This window comes from Nomascus leucogenys, chromosome 4 (assembly GCF_006542625.1).
Source record: "Nomascus leucogenys isolate Asia chromosome 4, Asia_NLE_v1, whole genome shotgun sequence".
Classification (NCBI taxonomy): domain Eukaryota; kingdom Metazoa; phylum Chordata; class Mammalia; order Primates; family Hylobatidae; genus Nomascus; species Nomascus leucogenys.
Window position 1 is genome coordinate 99,333,900 of NC_044384.1, and position 15,406 is coordinate 99,349,305.

Genomic DNA, 15,406 nt, shown 5'->3' on the forward strand with positions numbered 1-15,406 from the left:
ACCATAGTGTACTGCCTGGCTCAGTGGTGAACAGTATTTCTAGCATCATAATAATATAAACGTTGAAAGTTAATAAAAATTGTGATACTATTATCTGATGTGAATGAAAACGGGAAGATTATGTTTTTTTAATTCAATTTTTTTTTTTTTTGAGACAGAGTTTTGCTCTGTTGCCCAGGCTGGAGTGCAATGGCGCAATCTCGGCTCACTGCAACCTCCACCTCCCAGACTCAAACGATTCTCCTGCCTCAGCCTCCCGAGTATCTGGGATTATAGGCACTCACCACCGTGCCCGGTTAATTTTTGTATTTTTAGTGGAGATGGGGTTTCACCATGTTGGCAAGGCTGGTCGTGAACTCCTGACCTTAAGTCATCCGCCCGCCTCAGCCTCCCAAAGTGCTGAGATTAACAAGTGTGAGCCACCGTGCCCAGCCAAAAATGGGAAGATTCTAAAGGTGCTAAATCTTTATGTAACGTAATAGAAAGTCAATAATGTCTAAGATTAATAAATTAAGAAACAGCTTTAAAAAATGGGAAGTAGTTGCCTTTAGAGAGTAGGAATGGAAGTAGGGACGGGTAAGTCAAAACTGTTTTTCATTATAATCCTTCTAGTACTATTAGACTTTTAAAAGTCTGTGTTACTTTGCCTGTATACTTTGATAGTAACAAAAACACACAGATAGCCTCCATTTGATTTCAAGCGAATTTGCTCAAATCTGAAGGCACTCATTGCATACACACCTTGGATATAAATCTTCAGGGTCTGCAATGTTTGGAATGAGAACATTGTCTTCCACCGTTAGTGGTGATGATTCAGTGGCAAGATGTTGAGAACTATCTGGCAATGGTTCTGAGTTCTCCCCACTAACCAAATCCCATGAAATCTTTAAAAACATAAAAATGTAAGATAGGCTTTGTTCAATTTCTCCGTAAGCCTTCTGCCAGATTCCCATCCTAGTTGTCTTGCCTGTTTTTCTTTTGTTTGAGACAGAGTCTTGCTCTGTCGCCCAGGCTGGAGGGCAGTGGCACAATCTCGGCTCACTGTAACCTCCGCCTCCCCGATTCAAGCAATTCTCCTGCCTCAGCCTCCTGAGTAGCTGGGGTTACAGGCGCCTGCCACAATGCCCAGCAAATTTTTGTATTTTCAGTAGAGATGGGGTTTCACCATGTTGGCTAGGCTGGTCTAGAACTCCTGACCTCAAGTGGTCTGCCTTGGCCTCCCAAAGTGCTGGGATTACAGGTATGAGCCACTGCGCCCGGCCACCTTGCCTAATTTGAATGTCCTGGCATGCAAATTCATATTTAAACTCTGGACGGAAATGCTCGAACCACCCGGCAGTGAGGGTTTGACTGGGCTCACTCATGCTGTGGAGGTGTGCTGAAGCCCACACCAGTCTGGAGAGAATGGAGTCCCTTATGCCCCATGTATAAGCATGGCAGTCCTTGACCTGTTTGAGTCCAGGGCCCCAAGCCTTGCAACAAGGGTCTATTCTCCATCCAGTGTGGACTGCTATGCTGGCTCACCTCCCTAATGAGAACCTGTGTAGTTATTATTTGCACAATGATTGACGAAGATTCTCTGTCCCTGTAATGCCAATTTCCGTATAAACAGGTTTCTTTCCCTCCAAAGAAACATGTCTATATTCTAAGCTAAAAGTTCTACATTAATTCCCTAAATTTTATGGATTAGGAGGGTGAGTTTTCTTATTCTCGTACTCTACCCCGTAGAATCTTTACTACCCAGACAAATTTCAGAATGAATTTATAAGGAAACACCAACGGAGAGAAAACCTTTATTTGCATAACAACAAACATGGGTGAAGTAAGAAGAGGCATACGAAAACAAGATTAAGGTGGAAGAATCCTTGGTGGGAGGAGAGGAGGAGAAGGCAGAGGCACTCTTGTAGCCATAAACGCATTTCTTTGTTGGCATCTGGACTGCTCCCTCCTCATGCTCCACTGGGACTTCTCTTTGCTTGGCTCATAGTCTCACTGCTGGCCCTGCTTCCTTGTCTCACAGTCCCAGAGCGCTCCCTCCCCAAACCCGATGGAGGAGCGCAGCTTCATACCCTATTGTGTGGGATAGCAGCTACTCAGAAGGTGTCACTTGGATTTTTTGCAGCTGTTAGTGATTCTGACGCCCTTGGACCTCCAGGAGCAGCTCCTCCTGCCACGAGAGGACTCTGGCTGTTCTAATAAGGAAGGTTCTGGCCAATCAGTCCAAGAAAGGCCCGGATTCTCTTCCAGGGTGTTGTCTCTGCAGAAATGCTCCTCAGGGTGGAAGGTGGTGCTGCAGCAAGGGATGTCCCCTGAATTTTCAGGTATGTAGTCTGTGGTGAGAGAAAGGCAGGATAGGAAAACTCAAGCCTCTGCTTCTCCCAGGCACAGGTCCTTAAGCTCCTCTCTAGCCACTTTCCTTCCAAAGTCAAAGGCACCAACTATTAATCCCCCTCTGGTAGGATGTCTTCCTCCTTTCCCAGGCACCGCAAGTCCCTACAGCCCCCTCCTTGCTCTGAGGCCGGCCCATCCCTCCAGCCTCACCTGTGGCTGCAGCAGGTGAGCACTCCTCACACTCCCATTTCTTACTGTTAGATCTAAGAAAGGAGCAGTCCCTGTGGGTTCCGTGGGATCCGCATGTAGCACACAGAATGAGGCACCACCTCCTAAAGGAAGAGCCCAGGAAGGGTTGTGGAGACATACAGAACACCAACTGCCATTCTTGGACGTTTGCTATGGGCCAGGCATTTTTTACAGCACATTTTACCCAAGATGAATGTATGGCTCAGAGAGGATGAGTGCTGATCCTGGAAACCTGCCATCAGTCATAATCCCTTGAAAGGTAGATTAGGAAAGGAATTGGCTCTGAATGTCTCTCCACTGGGCACAAGGTGAAGCGGACCTTGCAGGGGAGACCTGTTCACTTGCACACAAGTGAGTCAGGGGCTGGTCAAGAATGAGACTTAGCAATCGTGTTTATCCTAAGGTCTGCATACAAGAGTGAATTTCTTACTTTTAATAACTGTGCCAAGGTCTAACTCTAAGATAGCACTGATGAGAGCTCTTTCTAGCCAGAAGCCTTCCCCTACCCTTCATCCTCAAAGCTGTCTCTGCCTTGTTCATACAGACAGATGGTGGCATCACAGTGCTGATAGCGCTGATATAAGTCTGAGAAAGCCCCTGGCTCGAGTTCCCAGGCAGCATCTCTGCAGTGGGAGAAGAAACAGTGAATAAGAACATAATGGGTTGGTGAAACTTTTGTCTATCAGGGAGGAGTTAGGAAGAACCCAAGCTAAGCACAGCAAGAGTTCAGTAGGCTGCCCGAACACTTCCAACAAGGCTGGTCAAGTGGCCTGGCAGTGGGAGAGGGTTGAAGCAGGATGAATGGAACGTGCATGCAGGTTCCTTAGTTCCACTCTGGAATCCAATAACTCAACCCCCCAGGGAATTCTGATTCCCCAAATGCCCTTTTTAGCAATAAGCACCCCCTTCCCCCGCAAACTTCTTCCCCCTCCCTTCTGTTTTGATAATTGAAAAGCACTCCCTCCTCCCCTTCCTTCTTATCAGTGCCTCTGCTGCTCTCATTCTCTGAACTATCCTCTCACTCACCTCCTCTCTAGAAATCTAGGCAACCCACTCCCTGGCTCAGTTCCTGCTTTGGGGTTCCCACTACCTGTCTGGAATATGAATTCCCATTCTCAGCATTTCTTGAGGAAACTCTTTTCGATTGTTACACTGTGGACATTTGAAGAAATGCTTTGCTGATGTGTGGGCATATTTCTGTAAGAGAAACAGGGAAGAGCTCTGTGTTTGTAAAAACCCTTTGACTACCTTCTTTCCCCTCCCACCCTCACCCCTACAAAGAGGATGTTGCTGAGAGAGTTTGAGGGTACAGGAAAAGGAGTTTGGGTGGGCTAGGGTGAGGGCTGCAAATCCAGGTGTCAGACCTGGGACCAAAATACTTTCAAGAGAATTCCCAGGAGTACCTCAGCTGTCATCTCTGGCCATAGGGCTCAGCAGTACTGAGTAGGAGTCAGGTACCTGGATACATGTTTCCCTTTTCTTTCATCCCAGGAAGTGAGGCTGACATAGAGGATCCTCAGCTCATTCTGGGATGAAGCCCATTTGCTCTAGCAATGCCGAAGATTTTGCTTATTCTAAATCTTATCATGGGTGAGGTCCTATAGGCCAGGAATGACCACAGACTGGACTGACTTTCCTCTAACTGCCTGAAACCAGCCCTGAATACAGGCCTCCAGCATGGAGCACCAAAGCTGAGGCACACCTGAGCATTCCCAGGGTGCTCTGGTTCCAGGCAGAGAACTAGGGCAATGGTGGAAGGGACCCAGGGCAGAAAAAGCCCCACCTGTATGCACTTGCGGTGGTAGATGGCTTGACTACAACACGGGCTCTGGATGTTCTCAACACTCTGTTGGGATAAGTCTTCACAACATAAGATGCAGCTTTCCTCCCCCACATTCCCATGTTGGATGTTCTGTGTTGGGCGATGTTTGTCACAAAATGATCTGTGGCCGGTAAACAGACTTGGTTTCTGGATTGTCATCGATGTAGTTTCCCAATGGCCCGCTCTAGGAGGGGCAGCCAGCCACCCAGGCTGGTGCCCAGTGAACCTCCACACTCATGGGCAAGAGGAGAGACAGAGTGAAGAACAGCCACATGCCTTCTCATGGCTGCTCGTCTACTGAGCAAAGTTCCCAGGACTGTCTCCATAGCCTCTTGTTCCTGAAAGCCCCACTTAGTGCTGAGCAGCTGTCTAAGAACCCCAGCTGTTTGTAATTTAAGGAGGGGCAGGAAACAAGAAGAAACCCCTGTGAAATCTCCAAGTCAAGACACTGTTTCTTATTACTGAATGGAGGGACAGATTCACTGGTGAATCAAAACAGGCCTGCTTGTGAGAACTGGACTCTGATTTCATTAGTGGCTGAATAATAAGTTGCAAAAAGGAAGCCAGACTTTTCCCCTTCCTCACTCACTTGTACTCTCCAAAAAATTGTGAAAGGCAACCCCTTTCTTGGCCACAAGGCAGATGGAAGTTTCTGATGCACTGATCCTTCTGGCAGTTGATAGCAGCTCCCTTTTTCTTGCACACAAAGCAGATCTGCAAATGAGTTCCCAGACAGTGCTCAGGACCCCAAGAAAGACAGACAGACAGTGTGGCACATCTTTCTATTAAATGGAAGTTTTGTGAAATAATAGCCATTCCCTGTCCTCAGTGGTCCTGAATGCTCTGGGGCACCTGGAAGCTGAGCTTCAAGCAGCACTGAGTTCTTTCCTATTTTCTCAAGATGTTTCTCCCTCTTCTCACTTAGGACACCATACCCCAGAGGAATATGGGACTTAAGGACTAGTTGGAAACTCCAAGAGTCCTTTGACATCTAAACTAGGAAGTAGGGAAGAGAATAGAAACAGGAATGATGGGTGAGGTATGAAAAGAGGCCTACCCCAAGCTCCTCACTTCAGGGGATTCTAACCTTCCTAGAAGCCCGGGCTGCCTCCTTTTTGATGTCTTCAGGCAGGAATCCATGGAAACCTCTGTTGGACTGGCCCCTCTGAGGCAGCTTACTAGATAAGATCTGGGGGGGCAGTAGAACCAGGCTGTTAACATTGATGATCAGTGAAACAGTGCAGTGAGGTGAGGAGAAGGACAGGGTAAGAGAGCTAAAGAATAGAGCTTGGGCTGGGTGCGGTGGCTCATGCCTGTAATCCCAGCACTTTGGGAGGCCGAGATGGGCGGATCATGAGGTCAGGAGATGGAGACCATCCTGGCTAACACGGTGAAACCCCGTCTCTACTAAAAATACAAAAAAATTAGCCGGGCGTGGTGGCATGCACCTGTAGTCCCAGCTACTCAGGAGGCTGAGGCAGGAAAATGGCGTGAGCCCGGGAGGGTGGAGCTTGCAGTGAGCCGAGATCATGCCACTGCACTCCAGCCTGGGCAACAGAACAAGACTGTCTCAAAAAAAAAAAAAAAAGAAAAAGAAAAAGAAAAAGAAAAAAAAGAATACAGCTTGGTGGAATATATATGCATTGACAGGGTAATTTATTTAATGAAGGCTTACATGGCACCAACCATGTGTTGAGTACTCTAAGTGGTTTTAAATATTAACTCATTGAGTCCTCCCAACAGCCCTAGGAGGTAGGTACTATTATTGTCCTCATTTTATAGGAGAGATGATGTGACTTGCTCAAGGCCACAGAACTCTGGAACCTGGACTCTTAACTTTTGCTCTAGGCTGCCTCTCATTTACTGAGGGCTGCTATTGTGTGCTGGGACTTTGGGGGAAACATTTCCTTTGTATTTAGTCATTTTATGCTTACAATCCTTGGCCAGGCACAGTGGCTCACGCCTGTAATCCTAGCACTTTGGGAAGCCGAGGCGGGCAGACCATCTGAGGTCAGGAGTTCGAGACCAGCCTGGCCAACATGGTGAAACCCTGTCTCTATTAAAAATACAAAAACTAGGGCGTGGTGGTGCGCGCCTGTAATCCCAGCTACTCGGGAGGCTCAGGCAGGAGAATCGCTTGAACCCGGGAGGCGGAGGTTGCAGTGACCGAGATCATGCCACTGCACTCTAGCCTGGGCGACAGAGCAAGACTCCGTTTCAAAAAAAAAAAAAAAAAAAATCCTGTAATGGCAGATGCTATTATGACGCTCATCTTACAGAGGAGGCCACTGAGGTGCAGTGTGGCAAGTGACACTGCCCACCGGGGTTATAGGACAAGGAGGAGCAGAGCTGGCTATTCACACCCAGGCCCGTGGAATCCCCACTCTTACCCTTCCTGCTGCATCACCTCTTAGTACAGAGTAAATACTCTTCTCAGAGTAATACAGGAAGAAAAACATGGTTTTAATATCTCTTGATTGTTGTCATTCTGTATTATGGGGGAAGGAATTGGACTTTTGAAACATATATTTTAAAACTAGTTATCTCAGGGTTTTGGGATGAGTGATTTGTTTTCTTTATATTTTTAAGTATCATTCATGTTTTCTGCAATAAGCATGTATTGATTCTATAAATTAGCTACTAAAAAGAAAAAACTAAATCTATATGTTCTATACAGAAAGATCTCCAAAATATGTATGATGGAAAAAAGCCAAGATACAAAGCACTCTGTATAATGTTTAATTTTTATGTAAAAAATGTATATGCTTGTAAATGCATCAAAATTCTAACTAAGCCCTGACACCTGATAGGACTTACAAGAAAGGAAAATCACAGACCAATCTTTCTCATGAGCACAGATATAAAAATCAAACAAAACATCCAAACTGAATCCAGCACCATATAAAAAGGACAATACATCATACCAAGTAGAGTTTATACCAAGAATGCAAGACTCGCTTAACATTAGAGCATTTAGTTGATGTAACAAACTACATTAACAAAATTAAAGAGAAAAATCAAGGTAATCTCAACAAATACAGGAAAAGTGACAAAATTCAACACCCATTCATGATACTCTGGGCAAACTATATATGAATAAAAGGGATCTTCAACATGATAAAAACATCTATGAAAAAACCTACAGCTAACATACTTTAATAGTGGAAAAACTGGCCGGGCGCGGTGGCTCACGCTTGTAATCCCAGCACTTTGGGAGGCCGAGGTGGGCGGATCACGAGGTCAGGAGATCAAGACCACGGTGAAACCCCGTCTCTACTAAAAATACAAAACAAATTAGCCGGGCGTGGTGGCGGGCGCCTGTAGTCCCAGCTACTCGGAGAGGCTGAGGCAGGAGAATGGCGTGAACCCAGGAGGCGGAGCTTGCAGTGAGCCGAGATCGCGCCACTGCACTCCAGCCTGGGCGACAGAGCGAGACTCCGTTTCAAAAAAAAAAAAAAAAAAAAAAAAAAATAGTGAAAAACTAGATGCTGTCCCCTGATGTTGGGAACAAGACAAGGATAACAACTCACACCACTCCTATTCAATGTTAGGTTAAAGGTCCTAACCAATACAACAAGGCAAGAAGAAATAAAAGGCAAAGATTGAGAGGAAGAAGTAGAACTGTCTTTATTCGCACATGACATGGTTATGTGCATAGGGAATCCTGTGTACACAAGGCATTTACAACAAAATAAAAACAAAAACAACTAATCAAACTCAATTTAACAAGATTACACGATACGAATCAATATACAAAAATAAAATGCATTTCTATATACCAGCAATAAACTTAAAAATGAAATAAAAATACTATTTACAATAGCATAACCACAAAATATTTAGGAATACATTTAACAAAAGATGTACAAGACTTCGTCACTAAAACTACAAAACATTGCTGAGATATATTTTAAAAGACCCAAATAAGTGGAGAAATATACCATGTCCATGGATTGGAAGGTTCAATATTATTTGTCAATTCTTCCCAAATTGACCTATATATTCAATGCAATCCCAATCACAATCCCAGTAGACTTTTTTTTAAAGAAAAATTGACAAGCTTAATATAAACTTTATAAAGAAAGGACCTGATAGTCAAAACAATCTTGTAAAAGATTGTAGAACCTAACAATACTGAATTTCAAGACACTATAAAGCCATAATAATCAAGACAGTGGGGACTGGTGTAAGAATAGATACATAGATCAATGACATAAATAGATTATCCAGATCCACAGATATATGGTCAATTGATTTTGACAAAGGCACCAAGGCAATTCTATGGGTAGGCAAAGATTTCTTGCAACACACAAAAAGCACTGACCATAAAAGAAAAAATGGATAAACTGGGCTCCATTACAATTACAAACTTGTTCTTTGAAAGACACCATTAAGAAAATGAAAAGACAAGCCAAAGACTAGGAAGAAAATAGTCTCAATACATATATTTGAAAAACAATTTGTATCCGAAATATATAAGCAATTCCTACAACTCAATAATAAAACCACTCAATGTTTTTTTTTGTTTTGTTTTTTTTTTTTTTTTGAGACGGAGTCTGGCACTGTCGCCCAGGCTGGAGTGCAGTGGCGTGATCTCGGCTCACTGCAAGCTCCACTTCCTGGGTTCACGCCATTCTCCTGCCTCAGCCTCCCAAGTAGCTGGGACTACGGGCGCCCCCCACCATGCCCGGCTAATTTTTTGTATTTTTAGTAGAGACAGGGTTTCACCGTGTTAGTCAGTATGGTCTCCATCTCCTGACCTCCTGATCTGCTCGCCTTGGCCTCCCAAAGTGCTGGGATTACAGGTGTGAGCCACCGCGCCCGACCACCACTCAATGTTTTTAAATGGGCAAAAATATTTGTACAGATACTTAACAAACGAAAATATGTGGGCTGGGCCAGGCGTGGTGGCTCACGCCTGTAATCCCAGCACTTTGGGAGGCGGAGGTGGGCAGATCACGAGGTCAAGAGATTGAGACCATCCTGGCTAACACAGTGAAACCCTGTCTCTACTAAAAATACAAAAATTAGCCAGGCGTGGTGGCGGGCACCTGTAGTCCCAGCTACTTGGGAGGCTGATGCAGGAGAATTGCTCCAACCTGGGAAGTGGAGGTTTCAGTGAGCCAAGATCGCACCATTGCACTCCAGCCTGGGCGACAGAGCGAGACTCCATCTCAAAAAAAAAAAAAAAAAGCAAAAAACAAAAGAAAATATGTGAATGGCCAATAAGCACATGAAAAGAAGCTTTAGTCATCAGAAAAATGGAAATTAAAACCACAATGAAATACCAATACACAGCCAGTAGAATGGCTAAAATTAAAAACACTGACAAAATGAAGTTTTGGCAAGAATACTGTGCAACTGGAATTCTTATAAATTGCTGGTAGGAGTGTAAGCTGGTACAACCGCTTTGGACAGTGATGTGGCAACCTCACATAAAGTTAAATATCTAATTGGCATACAACTAGTAATTCCACTTCTAGGCATTTGCACAAGAGAAGTGAAAGCACATGTTCACAAAAAGACTTGTACATGAATGCTTAAAAGTAGCTTTATTCATAATAGTCCTCAAACGGAAACAATTCAGATGTTCATTAACAGGTGAACAGATAAGCAAATAGTAACTTATTCATGCAACTGAATACTACCAAGTAATAAAAAGGCACGAGCTACTAATGCATGCAACAACATGGATGAATCTTCAAAACACTGTGTTGGGAGAAAAAAGCCAGATACAAAACTATATGATTTCACTTACATGAAGTAAAAGAATAGCCAAAAATAATTCATATATCAGAACAGTGATTACGTCTAGTGGGATTGACTGGAAAAGGAGGCAGGAGGGAACTTTCTAGGGTGATGAAAATGTTACTTATTTTGATTGGGGTGGTGGTTATATGGGGACATACATTTATCAAAACTTATCAGACTGGACCCTTAAAATTAGTGAATTTTGTTCAAGACCAGCCTGGCTAACATGGTGAAACCTGTCTCTACTAAAAATACAAAATTAGCCAGGCATGGTGGTAGGTGCCTGTAATCCCAGCTACTTGGGAGGCTGAGGCAGGAGAATCACTGGAACCAGGGAGGCAGAGGTTGCAGTGAGCCGGGATCACGCCACTGCACTTCAGCCTGGGCGAGAGAGTGAGACTCCATTCTCAAAAAAAGAAAAAAACTGGTGATTTTTACAGTATGGAAATTATACCTAATAAAAAAATACTGGGAAAAAGCAATTGGAAGGATGTTACAACTTTGACAGCATTTGTTTCTGGGGAGAGGGAGAAGGATTGGGAACATTATTTAGGGAAGAGACTTTTTTACTGAACTTACTTTATACTGTCAGGATTTTATACCAGACACATACATTTTTCTTTTTTTGAGGCAAGGTCTTCCTCTATCACCCAGGCTGGAGTGTGGTGGTGTGATCACTGCTCACTGCAGCCTCCACCTCCAGGGCTCAAGCGATCCTCTTGCCTCAGCCTCCGGAGTTGCTGGGACTACGGGCGTTTGCCACTATGCCCAGCTTTTTTTTTTTTTTTTTTTTAATTTTTTTGTAGAGACAAGGTTGCCCAGGCTGGTCTCGAACTCCTGGGTTCAAGAGATCCTCCTGCCTCAGCCTCCCAAAGTGCTGGGATTACAGGCGCGAGCCACTGCGCCCAGCCTTAAAAATAGATTTTAAAACAAAAAAGCTATTAAGAAAAACAAAAAAAACAAGGCTGTGGATCTGAGGATGAATGTAACAGAGAACAGTCAGTACACCAAAAGCCATAGGATATTCAAAGCAAAGGAGGCCTCATACTCACAAGACAGAAATAATGCACGCTGATACTGTCTTTCTGAAGAAATTCCCCTAATTTTTCGGGATCCCCAGGTTCTCGAAGGCATAGCCAGCAAACTGGAAGAGAGGACACTCAGAATTTGGCCTAAGTTGACCATTAAGAATGGAAGAGAAGGGTGAGAATGTAACCATTCCTCTAAGGAAGGAGTAGAATACTAGGAAAAGGGTCATTTTGGCAAGGAGGAAGGTTGGGATGAGGTCTTATTTGGTATCAATTAGGCTGTCACGTAATTCTGGTTACAATGAACAAGTTGGCCACAACTGCTCACTTCACTTCTGTTTTGTTTTGTTCTAAAGTGACTTTAATAACTTGTTTCTTGAACTTCAGACATGGTAATTTAAAATGGCAGTTCCTGAGTCCTCAAGATCTTAGAGAATCTAGGAAGGAAGTAGGGCTGGGAGAGAGAGAAGCAGCAAGTATACTGCCACATACAGGTGGCCTTCTTTGCTGAGGGCTGGAGGCAGTGGGTGAACACAAGCTCCAGTCTTTCTTACCAGGCCCTGAAGACGGTTTCCTCTGGGTTACCCTCCTAGTCTTGGCAGATTTTCTAAACAAGAGAAAGAAGAAGCATGAGGTGTTCTTTGAGGATCTTGTTGATAACCTTTTTAACATTTCCCTTAAAATGCCATTCATGGGTCTGATGAAGGACCAACATATCTAAAGCCTAAGACATCAGCTTCTTTTCATATTTCATATATATATGTTTTTGAGACAGAGTCTTGCTCTGTTGCCCAGGCTGGAGTGCTGTGGCGCGATCTCACTTACTGCAACCTCCACCTCCTGGGTTCAAGCAATTCTCCTGCCTCAGCCCCCCGAGGAGATGGGATTACAGGCGCCTGTCACCACGCCCAGCTAATTTCTATATTTTTAGTAGAGATGGGGTTTCACCATGTTGGCCAGGCTGGTCTCAAACTCCTGACCTCAGGTGATCCACCCACCTCGGCCTCCCAAAGTGCTGACATTACACGCATGAGCCACCGCACCTGGCCATATTTCGTATATTTTTTTTTAAGTGCAAAACATACTGAGTTATTTGAGGGCAGGAACCGGATTGTAAGCATCTTTCTCTCCCCAGTGCCTGTACTGCCTATGTTGACTGAATGAATGCAAGAGCAAACCCTCTTTTACTTTTTTACTGTTTCTTCTGCCAACTACTCTGAATCTCAGGTGGTACCACCTTTACAAAGCATACTAAAATGAACCAAAATTGATAAAAGTATTTCCCGTTGCGAGGCACTATTCTTGGCACTTTACATGTATTGGCTCAATTAATCTACAGTAGCTCAATGAATCTACAGAATACTCTAAAAAGTACATGCCATTAGTATGTACATTTTCCAGATGAGGAAACTGAGGCATAAAGAAATGAAGTGCCTTCTGTCACAGTTGTTGGCAAGTGACAGAGCTAGGATATGAATCTGGGTAGCAAGGTTCCAGAGTCAGCACTTTGCTACTAGGGACAACACTGGTAAGTCAGGTATGACAGCTCCCAGCTCCCAGTGTGTGCTTCCACACTGTCCAATCTCAACCCCCAAGACTACGACAAAAGGGGGAAAAAGTGCAGCCTATACCACAGGCCATTGGACAATTTCTCCCAAATTCCCTGTGTCAACTACTTCTACCTCAATCTTTGGTGTTCCTTCTTTTCTTTTACAGTCTTCATTCGGTGCTGTCTCTCTCTCCTCTCTTGAATTCTTCTATACTATTGTGAGGACAATACAGGCTCTTCCAGCTATAAGTATAAATGGGGTTTGGTAAGCAATTTAATTCTAGATTTGGTTATCAAGTTCCCCAGGGTCATGGCAATGGTGCACTTCACCTCCCAACCCATGTGATGGAATAAAAGGGACTGTTCTAGGTACTTGACATGTGTTAATTCACAAACACGCCATGCAGTAGATACCATTACTATCTCCATTTTCAAGATGAGGGGACTGAGGCACAGAGAGGTTTAAGTATCCTGCCCAAGGTAAGAGTTAGTAAGTGATATACATGAGATCTGAACTCAGGTAGCCTGGCTCCAGAGGCCAACACTAACTCTCATGTTATACTGCTATCACACAGTAGCAAAAGAACTTAGAACATTACTTGACATAGCTAAATGGTTGTTTCTTTGTGCTTACAAAAAAATACGTGAAGTAGCACTCAGGGAAAAAAAGTCTCCTTTTGCACCTAAGTATGGGTGCCTTAACTCTACCCAGTGAAAGCTAGATAAGGTAGCTTTTTCCTAGGCAAAGGAGCCTGTGAGATTTGGGCTGCCTAAAAGCAAAAACTCCCTCTAGTGAGAGACAAGAGGTAACACTGACAAACACCCCATGGGCTCTATCACTTTTTTTTTTTTTTTTGAGACAGGGTCTCTCATTGTTGCCCAGGCTGGAGTGCAGTGGGTGAGTGCATGAAAGTGCCACTTTCCTAGGCTCAGATGATCTTCCTGACTCAGCCTTCCAAGTAGCTGGGACCACAGGTGCCATGCCACCGCACCAGCTAATTTTTTGTAGAGACGGGGTTTTGCCATGTTGCCCAGGCTGGTCTTCAACGCCTGGGCTCCAGCGATCCTTCCGCCTCAGCCTCCCAAAGTGCTGGGATTACAGGCGTGAGCCACCAGGCCTGGCCTCTCCTATCAATTTTCACCTAGGCTCAGGTGGCCACTGAGATATGGTCTGTACCCAACCTTTGTCTCTATCTGAGCCGAGTACAATAGCCAAAAGTGCAGAAGGTACCTTGTCTCCTATTTCCAATGTCAGCCAACTCCGGCTGTTACCTGTTTTCGTTAGTAAACAAACTGTAAAACAAATGTACAGTTTCACTGGTTAACGGGGAGATCCCTGAAAGTGAACGGGAACGAAAGAAAATCCACCGCTGTGAAGCAAGGACTGTCTAGTCAGAGGAGAGGAGAAGGACAGCATTTCTTAGAAGGAGCGCTGGGTGAAATCAGGTCACTCCAGAGACACTCCAGTATCCATGGCCTCCGATCACGGCTGGAGATCGTGAATATCTTCAGGGACTTTAAACTATTCTGCATGAATAAGGACGACTGAGGAAATTACTGTTCAAGAAACCAAAGCCACCCTGCCTTCCCCTTCTTTGTGCTTGTTCTGTCTCCTCCTCTAACCCAAGAGTTGCAGAAGCAATGACATCTGATGGCTTCTTCCTCAAGGAAAACACTGGACAGGCTGGAAGAGGAGAGAGAAGGGCATGTCCTGACCTCGCTGTTCCCACAGGGGTCCACGTGAGCGGACTGCGAAGCAGTTCCCAGTTATTGGGGCTACCCCGACCATCCAGCAATAAACATAAAACCTTGAAACTTCAGTTCTTTGCATCGCTGGGCCAAGACGTTCCTCGAGCAGGATTCTGTGCACACACTGCTAGTTACAAGACGTCACGATCTTCAAAACATCTGAGGAGGGGGGCGTTGCAAATGAGGCTTCTACGAGCTGCCAGGCAGTGGCCTCCTAACCCGGCGGACGCTCCTCGGAACGCTTAACAAGTTGTTTCACTGGACAGGTGCTGGGTAAATGCTTGTTGAGAAAATCAAAAATAAATAAACGTGTTCGACCCGCCGCCGCCAAGAATGATTTATTTGTAAAATACGTGTCGGTGTGGTCACAACCGTTCCCCGGAGGTTAACCGCCTGAGAAGGGGCTCAAGGGGCATCCCGCGGATGCCAGACCAGGCTCATGTCGCGCCTGCCGGGCGGCCAGTGCAGGGCCGGGCCGAGGTCGCCTCCGCCGCTCCTACTCGCGGTAGCTCACCGGCCGCCACTCCCGGCCAGAGCCACCCTCCCAGCTGTCTCTGAGGGCGCCGCTGTACTGGAGCTTTAGTCGTTGACACAAGCCGTGGTAGCTACCTCCGGGCGGCCGCCCTGCGCGGTGACTGCGCCGGCGAAGACTGCCAGCGCGCAAAAGGGGGCGGGTCACGCGAACTGTGACCTTCGGGAACAGCTGCGACCCCTACCGTTGGTAGAAAGCGACCGCTAACGGCCGCGCGCCCCTCCCGTCTCCCAGTCTCGCGCCTCAGCGCCCAACACCTCCCGCCCCCGCCCCTTCCCCTCGCCGCCCCCGCCCCTTCCCCTCGCCGCCCCCGCCCCTTCCCCTCGCCGCCCCCGCCCCTTCCCCTCGCCGCCCCCGCCCCTTCCCCTCGCCGCCCCCGCCCCTTCCCCTCGCCG

At 45.7% G+C, this 15,406-nt stretch overlaps 1 protein-coding gene across 1 annotated transcript; it reads right to left on the reverse strand.

The window, feature by feature from the left end:
- Window positions 1–1,785: 1,785 nt before the first annotated feature.
- PHF7 (PHD finger protein 7) lies at window positions 1,786–15,347 on the reverse strand. The gene is made up of 11 exons (XM_003257162.4): window positions 14,539–15,347; window positions 12,864–12,973; window positions 11,736–11,788; window positions 11,206–11,297; window positions 5,490–5,591; window positions 4,992–5,116; window positions 4,364–4,523; window positions 3,671–3,777; window positions 3,087–3,203; window positions 2,542–2,663; window positions 1,786–2,330 (listed from the first exon to the last, which is right to left on the reverse strand). Exons 2-11 carry the CDS (start codon window positions 12,902–12,904, stop codon window positions 2,104–2,106), a joined length of 1,146 nt encoding a protein of 381 aa, XP_003257210.1. The 5' UTR covers window positions 12,905–12,973; window positions 14,539–15,347; the 3' UTR covers window positions 1,786–2,103.
- Between the last annotated feature and the right edge of the window lie 59 nt (window positions 15,348–15,406).

Coding starts and splice junctions, on each gene's coding strand:
- PHF7 (XM_003257162.4), bottom strand. CDS start 12,904: ATGAAGACTGTAAAAGAAAAGAAGGAACACCAAAGATTGAG. Junction 3,778..4,363: donor ACCACCGCAAGTGCATACAG/GTGGGGCTTTTT, acceptor TTTCTCTTACAG/AAATATGCCCACACATCAGC. Junction 2,331..2,541: donor CTCACCTGCTGCAGCCACAG/GTGAGGCTGGAG, acceptor CTCTCACCACAG/ACTACATACCTGAAAATTCA.